Raw genomic sequence first — 22917 nt, forward strand, 5'->3', positions numbered from 1 at the left:
GTGGCCTTGAACTCAGAGATCCCAGGTGGATTTCTTCCTCTGGAATGCTAGGATTAAAGGCGTGTGCTATCACTGCCTAACTAGTGGCTTTTCTGTTCTCTGACCCCAGATAAGTTTATTAAGGCACACAATATTTTGGGGAACACAATACCACCACACAACTCTGTTCCTAGTGCATGCTAGACAAACTCTTTATACTGACTCACATCTCAAGTCTTGATGTGTTTGTGTTTGTTTCCTGAGACAGGGTTTCTCTATGTAGCCCTGACTGTCCTGGAACTCACTTTGTGGACCAGGCTGGCCTAGAACTCACAGAGATCTGCCTGTTTCTGCCTCCAGAGTGTTGTTAATCTTTTCCACTTATTCCTCTTCCTCCTGCTTTTAAGAAAGGCAGCCTAGACCTCATTTCTAAGCCATTATTGTGGCCAGGTGTTGTGGCTCATACCTGTAATCCCAACACATGGGAGGTAGAGGAATTAAGGACACAGAGAATCAGCCGGCCTGTGCTGAATAGCAAGCATTTCATTGCTTGACTAGACCACATTTCACTCAAAGAGTCCCCTGCTGATAAACAAAGGCTGTTTCCACATTAGAGTTTTGTTAAGAACAAAACCACTGCCATTCTCACCATACTGACAGACAATAAAGTCCAAAACATCACCAGAGGTCACACCCCGAAAGCTAGAAATTCCAGTTCCTCTTTCCTTTCTGTATCCTTCAACTTCTCGGTCCATACTAGTGTGTCCTTGCCGGCTAGGCTGACCACAGCAAGTCCAAGCAGCCAGTTGCCTCTCACCCTCAGCCTCCGGGATTTTTTATTTACTTATTTATCGGTTTTTCGAGACAGGGCTTCTCTGTGTAGTTTTGGTGCCTGTCCTGGATCTCGCCCTGTAGACCAGGCTGGCCTCGAACTCACAGAGATCCACCTGGCTCTGCCTCCCGAGTGCTGGGAGTAAAGATGTGCGCCACCACTGCCCAGGATTTTTGCCTCCAGAATTTTTGCTGGCATCCTAGAGGGATCTTCAGGAGCTGAGCATCGCTTCCCCACACCCCCGGCCAGCAGGGAGCAGTGTTGCCGGGAGCCGCGACGCGCTCGCCTTGTGGTGGTGTTCAATTTTTTTGAGTTCCCCCGATGCACTTCCGGGACTCAAGGAACTTTGGTGCAGCCGGATACAGCACGTTGAGACGGAGACGCAGGCGCGCAAGGCGGCAGGGGCTGCTTCCGGCCGTGTTGGTGGTCTGAATTGAAGCGCCGCGGCTAGGGGAACATGGAAACAATTCTGGAGCAGCAACGGCGCTATCATGAGGAGAAGGAACGGCTCATGGATGTCATGGCCAAAGAGATGCTCACTAAGAAGTCCACGGTGAGTGGGCCGTGGTCGGGGCCGCCCCAGGAGGAGGGCCTCGGTCCCGTGCCGAGCCCCTGAGCGCTTTCTTCGGCCTCAGACCCTCCCCGCGCCCCATCTTCGCCTTCCTCCTAGGCTGCCTCGGCGCTCTGGCCTCGGTAAACATCCTCCGAGGGCCCAGCAGCCCCTCTGCTCTAGCCCCTGAAACCTAAACCGATAAGCTCGTCCTTCGGGTGGCCTTTCCAGCCCCAGAACTCAAACTAACAGCGTCTGTTTGCCCTTCTCCAGCTGCGGGACCAGATCAATTCCGATCACCGCACTCGGGCCATGCAAGATGTGAGTGCCCCGCTGTCTTCTTCCCTTTAGCTCGGGCTGGGCGGGAAAAGTGCTGGCAGGGGAAGGTGCGGAGGCTCAGCCTAAGTTCTGCCCGTGGGTAAGTCCTGAACCGTCTCGGGTTCTGAAGACATATATGTCCTACCTCTGCCTCCAAGTGCTGGCATTAAATGTGTATGCCACCACTCCCCGCTCAGGCTGTCACTTAAAAGTAGAGGGATTTTCAAGACCTTCTATCTCCTGCAGTTTCCCTGGGCTTTGCCAAGAAAGCCTTTGTTGTTTCCTTAGGCCTGTTGTACAGATTGCTTCCTTCTGATGGATTTGTGTTTGCCTTTCAGAGGTACATGGAGGTCAGTGGGAACCTGAGGGATTTATATGATGATAAAGATGGGTAAGTGACAGTCACATCCCCCCCGCCCCCTGCAGTTAGAGCTTCTGACTCCTCATGGTGAGAGGATTGGCTTTGTGCTTTATCCTCTTTGGATTTGTCATTATTTTGCAGACTGCGAAAGGAGGAACTCAATGCTATTTCAGGACCCAACGAGTTTGCTGAATTCTATAATAGACTCAAGCAGATAAAGGAATTTCATCGGAAGCACCCAAATGAGGTATGGCCTCCCAAAGTATTTTCCCCAAACCTATCCCAGAATAAGGAAAGATGCAAGGAAAGTGGCCGTATGCCCTTCACTTATCTCTCTAAAAAAGAACTTGCCACTGAACTGCAATGAACATAGTTAGCTGACATCCTTCCTGACGTCTCTCAGCCAGTGGGGAACACAATGAAGGCATGAGGGCCTGCTTTTTTCTGCCCAGTGAGAGATGGGTAATTTTTGCTCCAGAGTTCTTTATTGGTTTGACCCAAATTTTGTCTGCATCATAGTCTGGACTCTCCCTCCCTACCCAAACTTATTTTCTCCTTCTTATCTTTCACAAAAATTTCTCCTACCCAATACATTGTGCTTTTAATTCTACCTTACAATCTTCTACCAGCACAATGGTACACTGCTCACTTCCAGAGTTAAGGAACACCTTCAGGATTCATGTCCAACTTCCTCATCAAATATCTTCTCTAGACTACCTCCTCCAATGTAGTCCTTCCTTAGGAGGCGATGTTTTGTGACAGTGAGTATCTCCCCTAGCAAAGCAAGTTCAGAATAGTAGTAAGGTCCTCTGAACACTCAGGGCAACTCAGGTATCAGAAATCTAGCTCTGTACATGCCTGAGACACTGACAGACCCGCCCGCACCTTCTTCCCTCAGATCTGTGTGCCAATGTCAGTGGAATTTGAGGAGCTCCTGAAGGCTCGAGAGAACCCAAGCGAAGAGGCACAAAGTAAGTATGGTTTAATGTTTTTCTGGGAAATACGAAGCCATTCTGTGCTATACAGATAGCTAGCTAGATAGCTAAAGCTTTTGTTTTGTTTTGTGTTGTCTGTATGGGTGTTGTGCCTGCATGATATTTATACCCCATGAATACACCTGAGGGGGCAGGAGAGGAAGTTGTATCCACTAGGACTGGAGGTACAGATGGTTTTGAGCTACCATGTAGGTCCTGGGAATCAAACCTGGGTCCTCTGCAGGAGCAGCCAGTGCTCTTAATTGCTGACCCATCTTTCTAGCCCCTGAAACCTGTCTCTTAAAAGAAATAAAGACTGGTTGTGTTTGTATATATGTTTAATTCCAGCTTTTAGAAGGTAGAGGCAAAGAGTTCTCTTGAGTTCAAGGCCAGACTGATCTACAAAGCAAGTTCCAGGCGAGTCAAGACTCATGAGACCCCATCTCAAACAAATAATAAATAAATAAATAAATAAATAAATAAATAAATGTCTTATATGCCTGTTACAATTTAAATCAAAAAAGATAAAGATGAGTATCTTTGGGGTTTTTTGTTATTTTTCTTTCTTTTTTTTTTTTTTAACTTTCTTTTTTCTTAACCTTTGAGTCTTCTGTCTAGCCCTTTCTCTTTTTCTTTATTTGTTTGTTTTTTGAGACAGGGTTTCTCCTTGTAGTCCTGGCTATCCTAGAACCCACTATAGATCAGATCAGCCTCTAACTCAAAGATTCTCCTGCCTCTGTCCTCCCTAGTGCTGGAATTACACGAGTGCCCACCATTGCCTAGCATTTTTATTTGTTTGTCTGAGTGTGTGTGTGTGTGTGTGTGTGTGTGTGTGTGTGTGTGTGTGTGTGGTTGAGACAGGGTCTTTCTACATAGTGATAGCTGTTTTGGAACTCACTCTGTAGACCAGGCTGGTCTTGCTCCCACGTCTAGCTGACCTTGAACTCATGATCCACCTGCCTTAACCTTCTGAGTGCTAATATTACAGCAAAGCATTGGGTGATGTGGAGCTTAGATTTGTGCACAGAGATTAGCTCAGTTGGTAGAATATTGCTGACTATCCCTGAGAATCTGAGCTGTGTAAATCAGCATGGTGACACATGCCTATAATCCTAGCACTTAGGTGGAGGAAGGCAGATCAGGAGTCTGAGGCCAGTTTAGGCTTATAAGAAACCCTATTTTAACCCCTGCCCCAGAATACCTGAGAAATTGATAACTGGGTTTTCAGATTGGTATCTGGGCTATATTGACATCCTCATGATCTAAGCTCAAAATTAAAGCCTAGATCTGTTCATTTGATGAGAGTAAGGAGGATATTGGAGTGAAGGGCTGACTTATGGAACTTCAAGCAGGTAGTGCATTTGAAAGATCAACTTCAGGGATGGAGAGATGGCTCAGAGGTTAAGAGCACTGGCTGCTCTTCCAAAGGACCCAGATTCAACTCCCAGCAACTACATGGTGGCTCACAACCATCTATAATGAGATCCAGTGCCCTCTTTTGACATGCAGGCATCTATGTAGGCAGAACACTGTATACATAATAAATGAATAAAGTCTTAAAAAAAAAAAAAAAAAAAAAGAGGGCTGGAGAGATGGCTCATAGGTTAAGAGCACTGGCTGTTCTTCCAGAAGTCCTGAGTTCAATTCCCAGCAACCACATGGTGGCTCACAACCATCTATAATAAGATCTGATGCCCTCTTCTGTCATCCAAACATATGCCCAGACTGTATACACAATAAATAAATTTAAATTTTTTTTTTTTTTTTAAAGAGCAAGTTTAGGAAAGTGGTCTTATATCAAAATCATTGACATGTGTGATTTCTTCAGACTTGGTGGAGTTCACAGATGAAGAGGGATATGGTCGCTACCTTGATCTCCATGACTGCTACCTTAAGTACATTAACCTGAAGGCGTCTGAGGTAAGACCTGGAGAGAGGAGAAAGATTTTCATTCTAGGAATTAAGTCAAGATATCTAAGTAAAGCACATACAGTGTCCCCCATGTAACTTGTATTGATAATGAAATGACACATGCCTACAGTTACAGCAAGCCCTCTATTTTCTTTATTAATAATTTTCATTTATTCATGCATAGAAATACTTTTTTGTTTGTTTGTTTGTTTTTGTTTTTTGAGACAGGGTTTGTCTGTGTAGTTTTGGTGCCTGTCCTGGCTCTCACTCTGTAGACCAGACTGGCCTTGAACTCACAGATTTGCCTGGCTCTGCCTCCCGGTTGCTGGGATTAAAGGCGTGTGCACCACCACTGCCTAGCTTAGGAATACTTTGTAAAAAAGAAACTATCTGAGAGAGGGACTCTAGTCCTGGGTGTCCTCCTCTATTGCTCGCCACACTTTTGGTTTTGTTTTTCAAGACAGAGTTTCTCTGTGTATCCCTGGTTGTCCTGGAACTCACTCTGTAGACGAGGATGGCCTTGAACTCTGAGATCCACCTGCCTCTGCCTCCCAAGTGTGGGGACTAAAGGCGTGTGCCACCATGCCCAGCAAGTTTTTAAACCCATAAATACTTTGAATGCTCTCGTGTTAGGTGCACAGTATGAGGCATGTGAGAGATACAACACTGTCTCTGTCAGGAAGGAAAGGACTAGTTAATGTCTTTTGGTGAGGCAAGTGTTTATTTATTGTTTGTTCGGTGATGAGGCTTAAATTGGCAGTTTCAAAAAGGTCACAAGGAAGTTTAATGGTAGGTCCATAGGTGGGGCATGGTGGTGTCCCTTTAACTCCAGCACTCAGGAGTCAGAGGCAGAAGGATCTCTGTGAGACCTTGTCTTTATGGGGAAATGTCTCCAAGTTCAGCCACTAACCTGTAGGCTCTGCCAGCAGGATACCTTGTTTTCTTCTGCACCTCCATGTTTGGTTCAAAGATCTTTAGTAAGTGGTGGCATGAATTAACACAGGACACCTTTCAGGACCTTACTTTAGAATGGCAAAATGTTTAGACAGGAGCCTGGCCCACCCTAAACATCCACCATGTGTGTTGTTTGGATTTGGGTTTGTTAACTTGATCTTGTAGAGTTAATGTCATGTCCAGCAATCTTCTACTCACTTCACTGGAATCAACAGTCTTAGGGATTGAGAGACAGGAAAGAAAACACTAAGCAAAGCCTTGATACTTGGTTAGAGAACACTCAATTTGACCTTTTAAAAACAAAATATTTCGTGTGTATGCACATGTGTACAGTGGCCTTCAAGTATGGAAGTCACAGGATAACTTGAGGGAGTTAGTTCTTTTCTTCCATTGTGGGTCCCTGAAGTAGAACTCAGGTCTTTATTACACTTGGAACGAGCACCTTTCTCCTCTGAGCCATCTCTCCGGCCCTTGACCTTACTTTTTGAAGATTAACTGACTTGTCATCCCGACCTTTCATTTCTGTTTTCAGAAGCTGGATTACATCACATACCTGTCCATCTTTGACCAGTTATTTGACATTCCTAAAGAAAGAAAGAACGCAGAGTATAAGAGGTAGGCATTCACAGTTTCCAGGCCTTTTCTGGAATTTAGTAGAGTTTCATGGGAAGGTTTGAGGTCAAAATTCTGGCTTTTGTTGCCTCAATGCTATACATGAATGATTTCTTGGTTTATTGGAAGATACCAACTGTTAGGTTTTAAAATATTTGTGATGCTGGCATAATGCTGTGTGCCATTAATTCTAGCACTCCAGGAGGCAGAAGCAGGTGGATCACTGTGAATTTGTGGCCAGCCTGGTCTACATAGTGAGTTCTAAGCCAACCAGGGATGCATAGTGAGACCCTGTCTCGAGAAATAAAAAAAAAAAAAAAAAAAAAAGTGTGATATTCTGATTGTAGACAAAGGTATCTATCTTAGTTAGAGTTTCCATTGCTGTGAAGAAACACCATGACCACAGTAACTCTTATAAAGGAAAACGTTTAATTGGGTGGCCTTCAGTTCAGAGGTTCAGTGCATTGTCATCATGGTGGGACATAGTGGTGCTTAGTCAGACATGGTGCTGGAAAAATAGCTGACAGTCCTACATAGTGATCCAGAGGCAGCAGGAAGTGAACTGAAACACTGGGTGTGGCTTGAACATATATGAGACTTTCAAGACCACCTCCACAGTGACACAGTTCCTCCACATCTATTAATTGTGCTACTCCCTGTGAGCTTATGGAAGCCAATTGCATTCAAACCACCACAGTATCTATGGGAACATCTGTGATCTCATCCATACCTTCCTTAATTTTGTGTAATATAGAAAGACCTCTGAGGTTTTTGGAGTTTAATGGGGAAAATTTTCAGCACTGGCTATGTGCTTAGATCTGGTATTAAATGGAAAGTAATATTAATTAATCACATTTCGCCTTAGTTGTTCCCAAGCTTGCTATTTCTAATATTCTGTTTATCTGAGTTCTTTTATCTGTGAGTTAATTAAGAATGAGTATTTGATGTCATATCTTAAGGATAAAAGGAGGTAGGAAAGGTCATGATGTGAAAAAAAATTAAGCTCATTTAAAAATTTTTTTTTAAAAAAGTGAGCTGGACAGTAGTGGCACATGCCTTTAATCCCAGCACTTGGGAGGCAGAGGTAGGCAGATCTCATAGGCCAGCCTGGTTGAGTTCCAGGAAAGCCAGGGCTACACAGAGAAAGCCTGTCTTGACAAACCAAGAAAAAGAAAAAAATGATGTATAGTTTGCAGGGCATAGCAGTATGTCACAGATAGAAGCTGTGATTGCTTTCTCTGTTGCATGTTCTGCAGATACCTGGAAATGCTGCTGGAGTACCTCCAGGATTACACAGATAGAGTGAAGCCCCTTCAGGATCAGAATGAGCTCTTTGGGAAGATTCAGACTGACTTTGAGAAGAAGTGGGATAATGGTACCTTTCCTGGATGGCCGGTGAGCTTCAGTGGGGTTCATGCCAGGGAAAGAAACTTATGTAGTGAGTCTTTTTCTGTCTTTCGAGCCAGCTCCCAAATAATGACATAGAAACTTCTTATTAATTATGAAAACTCGGCCTATAGCTTAGGATTGTTCCCAATTAGACTTATAACTTAAACTAACCCATTTATATTAATCTATGTTCTAGCATGTGGTGTGACCTCTCTTCCATTTTGCACCTCCTGTTTCCTCTCCATGTCTCATGCACACCTAGATTCCTCTTCATCTTCCTTTCTCTTCCCAGAAATCCCACCTATACCTCCTGCATAGCTATTGGTCATTCAGCTTTTTATTTCACCAATCACAGTAATATACCTTCACACAGTGTGCGAATATCCCACAACATTTCCCCCTTTTTGTCTAAATAAAAAAGAAAAGTTTTATCTCTAACATAAAACTATATACAGTAAGAATAATTATCGACTAAGAATTACATTCACGCCAGGCGGTGGTGGCGCACGCCTTTAATCCCAACACTCGGGAGGCAGAGGCAGGCAGATCTCTGTGAGTTCTAGGCCAGCCTGGTCTCCAAAGCGAGTTCCAGGAAAGTCGCAAAGCTACACAGAGAAACCCTGTCTTGAAAAACAAAAAAACAAAAAAAAAAAAAAAGAATTACATTCACAATGTTTAGTCCATTGTATTTGGCAAATTTGGAGAAAGTACTATATTATCTATCCTATCTATCTGAGTGAATCCAAACTTTTATACCTAAACCATTTTCTATCGTAACTTGTATTACGATCCTAAAAATATCTTTTTAGACCTAAAAACATGTTAGATAAATAACTTAGGCTTTTATGTTCCTTAACCTTATATGTAAGTATTTTTTTCTGAATTTGGTAACAAGAAAAGCTGTATACTATCTAGTCTTCAAATCCTATCAGAGACCCAAGAAGGATATAATATTACCTGAGTATGCAGGAAATAGTTGTTGGTTTTAGTTTGAAAGAAGATTTAATAATCTGCCTTTTATCCTGTCATTTCTTTGTCTCCCATTCTTTTCAGAATGAGATCTCTGAATCTAATTACCTTTGCTCAACTTTTTCCTGATCATTACCAATAACAACTTGTAACCAGCCCCCCAAAACAATGACAAACATCCATTATACATTGAATGACCACAAACCATCCATTCCACATCTTGGGAATGTGTGTGTCGTGTTCTCTAGCCTGCTTTCTGTTGTCTGGGGGCAGTGGCATCTTTAAGGGCTCATGAGAAAATTGGGATAATGGTCAAGTCCTGGGAGAGATAGCTATATTCTTTGTTTAGCCTCTGTTGATGGGAAAGAGTAGAGCTTATATGAAGTCTTAGCTGGATAGTCTGTGAAGCTGGACATCTCAGCAGCTTTGAAGTTCTGGATTCAGAATTTTAAAGAAACAGCAACAGAGGCATTTTGAGAGGCTGGATCACCTGGGCTACTTGTCTTCATTACTTTTTGGCTCTTTTTTTCTTTCTGAAAACACAAACTCTTAAAGGTAACATATATCTGTATTAACATAAATATGAAATGTGGAGTGTGCACAAGTCAGTTAAAGATGATTTCTTGTTTTATGTTTGAGCAGGTAAAAGGCATCTGTCGATTTTATAAGTTTTTTTGGACTATATAACCAAACCTCTATCCATGCCATATTAAAGAATGGCATGTAATAATAAATCATAAGGACTCTGTAGCCAACAAGATTTATCACATCTCATCCAGTCTCAGCTGTTTCCATATTAGAGGGATCAGCATACACATCACATGTCCTGTAGTATTTTTTGGTTTCTTTTTTCATGTCTGTAGCCAAGATTTTCAAGAGCTCTCAATTTTGAAGAGAACCATAACTTTTTGTCTTCTGTGGAAACAAAGGCATAACCTTTTCCCAACAGAATATATTTTTTTTACTTCCATTCTAAAGTGAAGACATTCTTAAAATACATAGGTTGGTTTACTTTAGCAGTTTTCATAATTCAGTGTCTCTTAACAGCTGTTGTTTTTTTGTATATTAGCATTTGAAAAATTTAAAGTCAGCAAAACACCATACAGGATCCAGACTCCCTGTGTATTTTCCATCTTTACGTGGCTTATTCTTTTTATATTACTTCATTCTTTCTTTAAAGATTTTACTTTTTCCCCCCCAGAGCTGAGGACCGAACCCAGGGCCTTGTGCTTGCTAGGCAAGTGCTCTACCACTGAGCTAAATCTCCAGCCCTTTATTATTTTTAAACTTTTTTGTTTTGTTTTTTGTTCTTTCTTTCTTTCTTTTCTTTTCTTTTTTCTTTTCTTTTTTTTTTTTTTTTTGGTTTTTTGAGACAGGGTTTCTCTGTGTAACTTTGGTGCCTATCCTGAATCTCATTCTGTAGACCAGCCTGGCCTCAAACTCCCAGAGATCTGCCTGGCGCTGCCTCCCAAGTGCTGAGATTAAAGGTGTGTGCCACCACTGCCTGGCTTAAACTTTTTTTTTTTTTATAAATGACTGTCTATACTTCTTTTCTTTCTTTGGTGTCTAAGCACATTTTTAAACAAACTGTACCTTTTTAGAAGTTTGTTTGTGTCTGGACCTGGCTTTACTAAGCGCCTGCAGTGTTCATTCACTCATTCACCACGTGGGACAAATTTTAAACTGCCATGTCAGCCACCTTGCAGCTCAGCGCAGGTGCTGGCAGCTGGCTCTAGCCCGCAGGCAGCAGCTTGGTAGCTGAGCCTCTGTGTGCTGAGCATTGACCCACCTGAGAGACTCCAGGACTAGAAAGCCAAGTCTGGCTTTTTGTCCAGAACTTTTCTTAGCTTTCTCAGGCCCTATGTTTGGATATTCTAGCCCTACATTGGGCGTCATTTTCTGTCCTGCCAGCCAGCTCCCAAATAAAGATACAGAGAATTCTTAATTAATTATCAAAGATCGGCTTATAGCTTAGGCTTGTTCCTAACTAGCTCTTATAACTCAAATTAACCCATTTATATTAATCTACGTTCTATCATGTGACATTACCTCTCCCATCTTATACCTCCTGTTTCCTCTCCCTATCTACTGCACACCTAGATTCTTCCCTTCCTTTCTCTCCCTGAAAATCCCACCTATACCTCCTGCCTAGCTATTGGTTGTTCAACTTTTAATTACACCAATCACAGCAATACACCTTCACACAGTGTACAAATATCCCACAAGAACTTATTGTTTCAGTCTTGAGTCCCTGCTTCAGGACATTGGATGCCAGTCCCTCAAGATCAGCTCTACCCTGAGACAAGACTTTCTTTGTACACTTTGAACAAAATTTGTCAGGACCATTGTCTGGGCCCAGGGGTTTTTTATTTGATATTTGTTTATTTGGTTTTTTTCCCCCAAAGACAGGGATTCTCTGTGTAGCATTGGAACCTGTCCTGGAACTCACTTTTTAAGTTAGGCTGGCCTCAAACTCACAGAGATCTGCCTTCTTCAGTCTTCCCAGTGCTGGGATTAAAGGCATGGGTCACCACTGCCCAGCTTGAGCCCAGATTTTTTTTTTTAAATAATAATTTATTTAAATTTATTTTATGTGCCTTGATGTAAAGGTGTCAGATCCCCTGGAACTGTAATTACAGACAGTTGTGAGCTGCCATGTGGGTGCTGGAAATTGAACCCAGGTCCTCTGAAGGAATAGCCAGTGCTCTTAACTGCTGAACCATCTCTCCAGCCCTGAGCCCAGGATTTTTAACAACCATATTGGACTGCTCTGTGGCTCCTGCTGACCAAATCTGATCAATTTGTATGATTAGAATATGTGTGTGTGTGTGTGTGTGTGTGTGTGTGTGTGTGTGTGTGTGTGTGTGTTTACTTCTATTGATAAACTTGAACTTTCAGGAAGAAAAGTAGCCATTTGATTTTTTTTGCTTCATTTCTGTATGAATTGACCATTATTTGTAAATGTGATTAAAGAAAGGGACCAGCCAGTCCTGGGAATTTAGATGGCTTCCTTACTTCATTCATCTTATTAACCTGGATCTTAAACTTCCTGTTCCTGCCAGAAAGAGACAAGCAGTGCCCTGACCCATGCTGGAGCCCATCTTGACCTCTCTGCATTCTCCTCCTGGGAGGTATGTTTCGGGACAATTGACAATACTGGCCTTGCTTGGCCATCTTTTTGTTGTTGATAAATTTATTGTGTAGGAGTAGTTATGTGTACCCACACATGTGCCACAGCAGGCATGTGGAGATGATGAGTGGTAGGAGTTGGCTCTCTCCTTCCACTGTGTGACTCCTGGGCCTCACTCAGATCGTCACTTGACAGCAAGCATTCTTTTCTTGTTGAGCCGTCTCACCAGCCCTGGCCATTCTTTGGAGGAACCACTTGCTCTCCTCTATTCAGTGTCTTAGACTTGCAATCATACCATTTCCTGAGGACAGGCATGTACAGTGAAAGGAAAGACCAGAAGGAGGAAACCTTTTAACTTCTCTAAAAACTAAATTTCAGACAAGTGTGATATGATGATGCTACAGTATCTTGAGAGTTAGAGGGTTGCTGAAGCAGGAGAATTGCTGTGAGTGTGAAGCTAGCGTTAGATAAGACCCTGTCTCAAAACACAAAGGCAGTAATTCTAAAACATAACAGGGAGCTGGAGACAGCTCAGTTGGTGGAGTATGCGGTCAGTATGTGTGAGGTCCTGAGTTCAGTTCCCTGAGTTCTCTGCAAAAATACTGGTAGGGACGATGCTACCATAGAGAGCCAGGGGTGCTGCCCTCCCAGTGTGGCTGCGTCAAGACATGGCAGTAGGTGGTCTATAGAGACCGAAAGCTAGGTTGACTGTAGAATGTAGTCTTGCCTGGGGAAAAAACTAATCATGTTATTTTGTAACTGATTTATGTTTTGTAGGAGTTAGCATCCCTGGGTCTGGACAGGTTGAAATCTGCACTGTTAGCTTTAGGCCTGAAATGTGGCGGGTAAGAACCTGGTTTTTCTATCAAACTTCCTAGTTATTGTGTGTTTACTGTGTGGCTCCGATTTTGTTGTTTTCTGTTGCTCCACACTGCAAAAATCATCTTGTGCATCACACTTTTAACCTCAGCGCTCAGGAGGCAGAGGCAGGCAGGCTCTGAGTCTCATACCAGCCTGCTGTGCATAAGTTCACCCTAAAATCCAGTGTACCTCCTGCCTCCCTAGGACCCTAGAAGAGCGAGCTCAGAGGCTATTCAGCACCAAAGGAAAGTCCCTGGAGTCACTCGACACCTCTCTGTTTGCCAAAAATCCCAAGTCAAAGGGTACAAAAAGGTGAGTAGCTGGGGCGCGCCTCTGTCCTGACTCAACTCTTTCCCATAGAGGCAGCTTCCTGTCTTTCCTTCTGCTTTGCTCTTTCCCTCTAGGACAGGGTCTCCTGTAACTCAGGTTGGCTGCAAACTTGCTAAGTTTCTGGGCATGACCTTAAACTGCCTCTTTGGCCTTGATTTTGATTTTTCAAGACAGGTTTCTCTGTGTAGCTCTGGCTGTCCTGAAACTCGTTTTGTAGACCAGGCTGGCCTTGAACTCAGAGAGATCCGCCTGCTTCTGCCTCCCAATCACTGCTGTTAAAAGCATGCGCCACCATGGCCTAGCTTTTACTTTACCTTTGCTAAAGACAATTGGCCATATACCTACACAGGGTATTGGGTTTTTTAATGTTTTTATTTATTTATTTATTTATTCTAAATTGTCATGAGAAGCCTGAAAAGTAGTTGTTACTCTGATTTTTTTTTTTTTTTCGGGGACTTGGGAAAGTTGCAAAATGTGCCCTTTCTTGCAGTTGCTAAGCAGCAGAGTTAGGACTTTGTGTCGTGTACTTGCTTGCAGGGCTTCCTGTCGACTGTGTTCCATTGTGAGTTACAGTGGTCTGGCTTGAAATGGTCTTAACTGCTTTATAGGCACGGTCAAGAAGAAACTCCCAGGTTGTAAGCAGAGAGGTTATTCTGCATGGTGTTGCTCATGCACCTGAGAGATTCTAGTGCATCACAGAGTCGGTGTTCCTGACAGGAGTAAAGCTTTAGGGACAAAAGAACCCTTAACTGATACAGCTTGTTTCTTTTTCTCAGAGACACTGAGAGGAACAAAGATATTGCTTTCCTGGAAGCTCAGATCTATGAATATGTGGAGATTCTTGGGGTGAGTAACATAGTCTTCTAGGAGCTGTGGTACTGCTCAGTGTGGGAATTGGATAGGAAGGACTTTTTTTTTCAAGTTCAAATAAGGAGGAAGCTGGGCAGTAAATTCATCTCAAAATGTGGTTCTCTTGAAGTCCCTGGCCTTTCAATAGGTTCCTGTTCTGTTGTTAGGTGATATTCCCAAGGCTGCCCAATTCCCACAAGGCCAAACATAGACAACAGACCCCTCTTTCAGCCGGATCAAGAATAATGCAGCTCTTTGCTGAGGTTCAGCATAGACCAGGGTGCGACCCAAGAAGCAGGCACTCGAAAGGCAAGACAAAGGCGACTCAGGCAGCCCTTGGGGTGTGATTTATTGTGATGCAGCGTTTTGCCAGTGTTGAGATTGTGAAGCCTAGCAAGGCTAGAGGAGGGCTGGTACCAGGGTAGCTGTGATCATTCTCCTTGCATCACCTCTCCAGGAGTGCTAGGGTGAGCAGGAGGTGGAAAAGGGGTGACTCGCCCAAGATAACTCGTTCCCACATCTGCCCTTTGCCATGGATATGATTCTGCTTTATTTTTAGCCCCCACCCACACAGCTGGGGAAGTAGTCCCCCATTGCTTCTCTCACTCTGGGTCATGGGACGTTTGTCATCACTTCGCCATTTATTTATGGCTGCTGTTTTTTAAGCATGATACTGAATTTTTTCATATGAAGTGAATATGTTATGGTCCTTCAATAACTCACATTGGGGTCAAGAGAAACGAGTAACTGGGGGAAACAGAACCAAAGAGGGAAACTCATTGTGAGTCGAAAGTGGCCATCTCGGGCAGGGCGGTCACCACAGTAGACAGACTGGCTCGGGAACTTTTCACCAGCAGTGTGACGGTCTGCAGCCTCCGATGAGAATCAAGGCATGCACACTAAAACTTTGGACTTTCCTTTAGGACCAGGTGTGACCTGCGAGATGGTTCTGAGGAGAAGGCAAGACAAAAGTCTCCCCTTTTGTCTATTCACTTTTAAAACTTACTCCGTGTGTGTGTGTGTGTGTGTGTGTGTGTGTGTGTGTGTGTGTGTGTGTGCGCGCGCGCGCGCGCGCGCGCGTACAGTCTCACATGTGGAGGTCAAAAACAAATACTTCAGGCTCCAGGCTAGTATGCCCGGTCTCCACCTCCCGAGGTGCTGTAGAGTGCTGAGATTGCAGATGTGGCTTTTTACATGGGTTCTGAGACTTGAACTCTGGTCATCAGGCTACCTGGCAAGTACTTTTGTTTTGTTTTGTTTTGTTTTGTTTTGTTTTGTTTTGTTTTGTTTTGTTTTGTTTTGTTGAGACAAGGTTTCTCTGTGTAGTTTTGGTACCTGTCCTGGATCTCGCTCTGTAGGCCAGGCTGGCCTTAAACTCACAAAAATCCACTTGGCTCTGCCTCCTGATGGTAGGATTAAAGGCATGTGCCACCACTGCCCGTCTTGGCAAGTACTTTTTAACCAGCTGAGCCATCTTGCCAACTTTACCTTTGGCAGTAAGGTGTCAGCAAGAGTTAGAGGAAATGTCCCTTTGTGTCCTGCACTAATCTCTGACTTCGCTCTTTGTTTATCCCACCTTAGGAACAGCGACAGCTCACTCATGAAAATGTGCAGCGCAAGCAAGCCAGGACAGGAGAAGAGCGAGAGGAGGAGGAGGAAGAGCAGATCAGCGAGAGCGAAAGCGAAGACGAAGAGAATGAGATCATTTACAACCCCAAAAACCTGCCTCTGGGCTGGGACGGCAAAGTAAGCCTCCAGGGACCTCTCCTGCTCCCACTGTGGAAGCGCACAAGAGCTTAGTGATCTAATGTTGTCTAATGCTTGGTGTCTTTTAGCCCATCCCCTACTGGCTGTATAAGCTCCATGGCCTGAACATCAACTATAACTGTGAGATTTGTGGAAACTACACCTACCGAGGGCCAAAGGCCTTCCAGCGGCACTTCGCTGTAAGACGTTCAGAGCTTTTCTCTTGGGAACTGAGCAGGAACAACCCTTTAGAGAAGAGGATGGTAGCAGCCTGTGGGGGCCTCTAGTGTCCAGAGCTGAACGGAATCAGAGAGGCCCATGCTTGTGGCTGTGGGCCATCCTAGCCTGTCCCTCGAGTCATGCTACCGCTCTGCTGTGGAGCTTCGTTTTGGCTTTCTTTCCCATTCTCATTGTTGTACTTTTCTCGTGCTTTTCTGTAGTATCTTGGGCCATCTCTGGCTTTTTGGTCTTCTCTACATTGCTATTAAAAGGGGCTGGGCAGGTTTTGTTGTTGTTGTGTTTTAGATTTTAAATGGGCCTTTGCCTCTTTGCAGAAAAAAATAAATAAATTGAGGCCCTGATATTTACCAGCCTGTTCTTGACACAGATTGTGTCCTGACTGCTACCTCATTAAGTGGGCTCACCCTTGTTGCATCTGTCCTCCATTTTTAGAGGACATTTTACACAGTGGAAAAGTGAATTACATGCGCTCCCCTTTCAGACATGTTACTAGCTGCCCCTGGGTCTTTTCCTCTGGGCCCCTGATGGGTTGTAATTTTTTTCCTAGTACCACCTCAGATGATTGGGGCTGGTGTCCAGGATAAAGCCTATGGTGGCTCTCTGTCTAAGAGCTAAAGTTGTGATTTCATCATCTTCTGTCTGCTCAGCAGTTTGGTCCTGGACCTCCAGAGGCACCAGCCTGTCCTCAGGGCCCTGCAGGTGGGAGGGTTGCTGGGTCGTAGCAGCTCCTCCATTGCACGGAGTACTGAATCTGGGTTGTACTTTCCTGACACCACGGACTCTAGAGTCTGAGGTCTGGGAGCCCGAGACAGTGCAGCCCTGATGCCACTGTCAGCCTGTGTCGGTCACAGGCAGCTGCCTTCTGCTGGGGTAGAAGAAGTGGGTGCTGTCCCAGCTGTCCCTGCTTCACGTTGTCCCTTTGCTTCTCTTCAGGAATGGCGTCATGCTCATGGCATGAGGTGCTTGGGCATCCCAAACACTGCCCACTTTGCAAATGTGACACAGATTGAAGATGCCGTCTCCTGTGAGTAAGCTCTCTGACTCTTCCCTGGCCAGACCAAGTGGCCCCTCCTACAGCTGTCCCTGTACCCTGCTGTCTCCAGGCCCAAGGGCAGAGGTTGTGGCTGTAGAAAGCTAAGGCACACATATAATTACTGCATTTTTTTAGGGGAGTGAGCTGCTCGGCACTACTGATTATATCTCCCTTGAAATGAATCCTATGCTGAGGTTAGAACAGGGCTTTCAGCCTGAGTGTGAACTTTCCTTTGTGAAGATCTGAGTGTAGGTTCTGTGTTTATGCTTCTGAGTTGATTTTAATGTGTTAGGAACCACTGATCCAGAAGAAGGAAACAGAAATGGCTTGGTAAGCTTACTTCTGAGGCAGATACAACAGAACGCAGCAGCAAAGCACTTATTGGAGGAAAAGCCAGCGGAATATATGTCGGGTGCCTCACTTGCCTAGTGGTCTCTGCTGCTAAGACCTTACTGGCAGAGTCCTTTGCTTTCTCATTCATCTCTTCTCTGCTGTGTCTCACTTCATGCTAGCTAGACAGTTGGGTTTTTTTATTGTTGGGTTTGGTTTGGTTTGGTAGACGGGGTATCACCATGTATCCCTGGCTGTCTTGGAACTCATTCTGTAGATCAGGCTAGCCTCAAACTCAGACATCTGCCTGCCTCTGCCTCCTGATTGCTGTGAGTAATGATGTATTACCACACCCAGCTTCAGGGGGTTATATATGGGTGCATGCATGTATATGAAGGCTATAGGTTCCTTGATCACTCTCTACCTTATTTTTATTATTCTTTTAAATTAAAAAAAAAATGTGTATGTGTTTATGTGCTTGTGCTTGCTTATGTGACTTTTTGTGCACTGTGTATGTGCAGGATCCAACGGAGCAGAAGAGGGCATCAGACAGTTGTGAGCTGCCATGTGGGTGTTGGGAATTGAACTCAGGTCCTTTGGAGGAGCAGCCAGTGCTCTTAACCACTGGGCCATTTCTCTAGCCATCCACCTTAGTTATTTTGTTTGATTGATTGTTTTTTTGAAATAAGCCCTGTTCTCAAATTTGCAGCCCATAGATTGAGCTAGGCTAGCTGGCCAGTGAGCTCCAGAGAGCTGCCCTGCCCTTCGGCATTAGGGCTTTGGACCCTGAGCCGCCACACCTGGCTCTCACAGGGGCACTGAAGATCTAAACTTGGGTCTTCGTGTTTGCATGGTAGGCTTTACCTTCGGAGCCATCTCCCCAGCTCTTGGTTTTGTTTTGGGGATGGGATCTGACTCTAGCTCAGACTGCCCTGAGACTTACTTGGAAGTGGTGGTAATCCTCCTGCCTCAACCTCCTATGTGCCAGGATTACAGGCATGAGCTACCATACCTAGCCCAATTAACTTCCTGTTTTATTTTTTCCCTTTTGCTTTGTTGGTAGGAAATTGAGGCATAATTCATAGAATGAATCATAATTCTACAGTTTGAATGCTTATAAAAAATTTTTCTGAGCCCAGTGTTAGTAGTGGTATGTATCTTTAATCCCAGCACTTGGGAGGCAGAGACAGAGGCCAGCCTAGTCTACAGAGCAATTTTCAGGACATCAGGGCTATACAGAGAGACCCTGACTTGATAAACAAAACAAACAAAAAATTTCTTTTCTTACATTTATTTACCATGTACCTATGTTTGTATGTGCTCACGGGTGTGCATGGCACTGCATGTGCAGATCTCCTTTCACCATGTGTTCTAGGGATCAGACTCAGGTCATCACTCATGGGCAGTTATTCATGTTTGAAGATGTAAACATGCATGCACACCACATAATCAAGCAAAAAAAAATGTGGCAGCAGATGTTGACTGATTGTTAAGGCAGTCGGTGTGGGTAGTAATGTGGGTTATAGTTTGGTTTGCTTTCTGTTTCGTGGTAAACATGACTGAAACAACTTGGGAAGGAAAGGGCTTATTTGGCTTACACGTCCACATCACAGCCCGTCTCTGAGGGAAGTCAGGGTAGGAACTCGAGACGGGAACCAGAGCAGAGGCCATGGAGGAACACTGCTTACTTGTTTTCCATGGCTTTTGCTCAGCCTGCTTTCTTCAAACTTACAGGACCACCTACCTGCCCAGGGGTGGCAGCACCCAGTGAGCTGAGCCATCCCTTGTCAGTCATTAATGAAGAAAATGCGCTATAAACAATATGACAGGGGCCTTTTCTTACTTGATGTTCCCACCTTCCAGATAACTGTAGCTTGTCAAGTTGTCAGGTTTTGTCAGGTTGACATAAACCAGGACAGGGGCCGGATGTGGTGATGCACTCCTTTAATCCCAGCACTCAGGAGGTAGACGCAGGATCTCTGAGTTCCAGGCCAGCCTGGTCTAGAGAGTGAGCTTGAGAACAGCCAGGAGCACAGAGACACAATGTCAAAAAAAAAATAGAGGGCCGGGCAGTGGTGGCGCACACCTTTAATCCCAGCACTTGGGAGGCAGAGGCAGGTGGATCTCTGTGAGTTCGAGGCCAGCCTGGACTACCAAGTGAGTTCCAGGAAAAGGTGCAAAGCTACACAGAGAAACCCTGTCTCACAAAACAAAAAAAAAAAAAATAGAGAAAGCCTAACCAGGATATGTATTAAGTCCTCTCTGCCATGATCATTGTTATTTTATTCCATAATTCCTATAGACTACATTAACTTCTTCTTTTGAAAGTATTTCTTTTCTTTTTATTGTTAAAATTGTTTTTTGAGGCAGGGTTGCTCATTTAGCACAGACTGGCCTCAATCTCACTATGTAGCCAAGGCTAGCCTTAAACTGCCTGATCCTCCTCCTTCCTCTGTCTCCCAAATGTTAAGATTACAAATGTGTGCCTACATGCCTGGTTTTTCATTCTCTGTTCTAAATTTAAAGTCCTGATTCACCTTTTACAGCAAAGTGAGATGGTGGTAAACTTCACAATAAAAGTTTGGCTGGGCGGTGTTGGCGCACGCCTTTAATCCCAGCACTCGGGAGGCAGAGGCAGGTGGATCTCTGTGAGTTTGAGGCCAGCTTGGTCTACAGAGTGAGATCCAGGACAGGCTCCAAAGCTACAGAGAGAAACCCTGTCTCTGGGGGCGGGGGGCGGGGGTGGTGGTGGTGGGGAGTTTGATATATAGGTAGCTCTAAATCAGAATTCCATCTGGAGGCAGCTAGTCATTGGGGGAGGGGCTGCTGGGAGCAGGGCAGTACGAGTGATGTGACCCTGCACCCAGTGGACTGTGAGTCCTCATGGCTGCTTTTCTCTCATCCTGCAGTGTGGGCCAAGCTGAAACTGCAGAAGGCTTCAGAACGATGGCAGCCTGACACGGAGGTGGGTGAAAATGTGGAGTGTTAGGTGTGGCGTCAGGTGACAGCCCCCTCACCCTGCAGAGGGGAGGGAGAGGAGGCTTACTGCAGGAGCGGGTGTGACGGGACAGTGTCTCAAGTGACTACACAAGCCTGTGTCGGAGTCTTTGTCAGAGGCAGTTGTGTTCTTCCACTGAGGGTGACGTGAACAAGAGCGCCCGGTCTCTCGTGCTGCCCTGGGGATTTCTAGAGTATGAAGTCCCTCACCTGTTAGGTGGCTCACGAAAGCATCTAGTCAGAGGAAGTCCTCTCTGTAGTGGGGAAGTGTCCTTGTTGGTCTTGACAGGTCTCAGAAAAGTGCTTTGAAGGTGTGGTGTTAACATCTGGTCCTGTGGAGACTGGCGGTAGTCTCCTTCAGTCTGTGTTGGTATTTCAGCATCAAGAGCCTTTCCATCTGTAATGTAGACCTTAAGCATTAAGCCTGTTTGGCCTCCCTGTCAACTCCTGCAGTGGCCAGTGAGCAGAAACCAGGCTCCTTGAGAATCATTTCACACTGCTGTGTTTGGTCAGCCTTTCCCTACCAGGCTTCCTTGCCTCAAACACAGGGTTTGACTATGTAGGGTTAAGGGTGGGCCACAACTGGAGAGTGGCTCTGGTTCCCGTGTGGAACTCTGGATGAGAAAGCTGTGTTAGGGGAATGTTGGTGTCTAGGTAGCAGGGTTTGCTGTGGAACTCACTGTGTAGCTAACAGAGCCCTTCCTTCCTTCCTTCCTTCCTTCCTTCCCAGGAGGAATATGAAGATTCCAGTGGCAATGTTGTGAACAAGAAGACGTACGAGGATCTGAAAAGACAAGGACTGCTCTAGTGGTTGGCCGTGCCCAGGCTTCCCTGAGATCTGCTTTTTCTATTTTTCCCGACCAAATGCTCTTAAAGACTTTTTGCTATGTAGTCTTGAGTCTAGTGTGCATCTTGTAGAAACAAGACATGCTGGCAGATGGCAGACTTGAGATGTGTTTATCTTTGTTTATATTAAAAAGATCTGGGAAAAGAAAACCAGCCCTTGATCTGGATGTGTTATTTCTGAAACCCAGGTTTATGATGTAATCCTTTTGTTCATACTTCTGCCTCGTTCTCACCAACTTCAGGGGAGCCTTAGGTTTAGGAGACAGTTCTTTTTTTGTTTGTTTGTTTTGTTTTTGTTTTTGGAGACAGGGTTTCTCTATGTAGCTTTGCGCCTTTCCTGGAACTCACTTGGTAGCCCAAGCTGGCCTCGAACTCACAGAGATCCGCCTGGCCCTGCCTCCCTAGTGCTGGGATGAAAGGCGTGCGCCACCACCGCCTGGCCAGGAGACAGTTCTTACTGCCTGTTGTATCACATGAGGTAATTCTGTGTGTGTATGTGTCTCCTCTATAGCCCAGGCTGGCCTTGAACTCCCACCAGTCTCCTGCCTCAGCCTCGCTGTGCTGAGAATATATGTCTTTGCCAGCACACCAGGCATGTGTCAAGACGTTGAGACCTTTCTCCTTATCATCTGCCCCTTCATTACCACTCCCCCGAGGAGCATCATGCCAGGATAAACTCTGCCATCAGTTGAGTCAACCATCAGAGTACGGATGGGAGAAGACTGCAGGGTGAGCTAGGCCCGAGGGCCGAGAGTGGCCTCAAGGCTTGCCTGTTTGACCTAAAGAAGTTAGCTGTGGTTGGCCTTGGGGGCAGTAACCTGTAATTCCAGCCCCAGGAGACAGGCAGGTGTGTGAGTCCAAAGCCAGCCAGGGTGACAGAGTGAGACACTGCCTAAAAAACAATGAGCTGGAGCCAGGCATAGTAGCACAGGTCTGTACCTGGAGCTTCCAGGCAGCTCAGGCAAGAGGATGGCAGCCGGAAGAAGGAACTGCTCTGGCTTCTGAATCTGGTGCTCCCAATTTCAGAAAGGACTAGGAAGTTCTACCTGTGAGCACAGTCATTGAAGGCTGAAGAGAATTCCCCAGAGGCCTGAGCAGGTTTGTTTTTCAGGCATTACTTGTGAAGAACCCCAGCTCGTTGCAGGATATTTGTTTGCATTGACACTCTGAGACTGCCAATAGCAACTGGCTGACCTGAGTTAGCCATAGAGGGTTTGGAGGACCCAGGATACATATAGAGAGACACGGGAAGTAGTAGGGAAAGTTGTGGAAAGATTCACAGGCCCTTTGGATCAGGGGAAGGAGAGAAAAGAGGGGCTCACTGTTCACTTCTCTGTGGCTTCTCTGATCAGTCGGGTTTTTACCCCAATATCTGACTTCCGAGTTATATTTAATAATAGAACAGTATAAGTAAACTTCATCTGGCATCCAGCACATGGCACTAGATCCTGTGGAGGGAAAGCTGCGGACACTGCTCAGGCGGCTCCACCCCACCCCCACCCCTGGGGGGGGTTCTCCTGTGTTTCCCATGTCCACTTTGGCTCCGTCCCTATCCCCACAGGTTTCAGGCATTCCCCAGGCCCCCTCCCTGGTCCACCACCACGCGCCAGCTGGGCCACCTGCTCGGGCTTCTGCTGCTACCACCACCATACACCTCAGCCCAGCCCATGCAGCCAAGTGGCAACCTGCTGTGACCCCAGCATCCA

General features: G+C 45.3%; 1 protein-coding gene across 1 annotated transcript; it reads left to right on the plus strand.

The window, feature by feature from the left end:
• The first annotated feature begins 979 nt into the window (after positions 1-979).
• On the plus strand, positions 980-21364 carry Sf3a3 (splicing factor 3a subunit 3). The gene is made up of 17 exons (XM_006980049.4): positions 980-1364; positions 1635-1682; positions 2018-2070; positions 2182-2287; positions 2939-3011; positions 4843-4934; positions 6412-6494; positions 7748-7886; positions 11912-11980; positions 12757-12824; positions 13045-13152; positions 13947-14016; positions 15601-15765; positions 15855-15965; positions 16939-17029; positions 20278-20333; positions 21096-21364. Exons 1-17 carry the CDS (start codon positions 1269-1271, stop codon positions 21171-21173), a joined length of 1506 nt encoding a protein of 501 aa, XP_006980111.1. The 5' UTR covers positions 980-1268; the 3' UTR covers positions 21174-21364.
• The last annotated feature ends 1553 nt before the right edge of the window (positions 21365-22917 follow it).

Source organism: Peromyscus maniculatus, chromosome 2, assembly GCF_049852395.1.
Source record: "Peromyscus maniculatus bairdii isolate BWxNUB_F1_BW_parent chromosome 2, HU_Pman_BW_mat_3.1, whole genome shotgun sequence".
Lineage (NCBI taxonomy): Eukaryota > Metazoa > Chordata > Mammalia > Rodentia > Cricetidae > Peromyscus > Peromyscus maniculatus.

Excerpts from the sequence above, each read along its gene's own strand:
- Sf3a3 (XM_006980049.4), top strand. The coding sequence starts at position 1,269 with ATGGAAACAATTCTGGAGCAGCAACGGCGCTATCATGAGGAGAAGGAA. Across the intron at positions 7,887-11,911 it reads GTACCTTTCCTGGATGGCCG|AAAGAGACAAGCAGTGCCCT; the intron begins GTGAGCTTCAGT and ends TGTTCCTGCCAG. Across the intron at positions 13,153-13,946 it reads AAGTCAAAGGGTACAAAAAG|AGACACTGAGAGGAACAAAG; the intron begins GTGAGTAGCTGG and ends TCTTTTTCTCAG.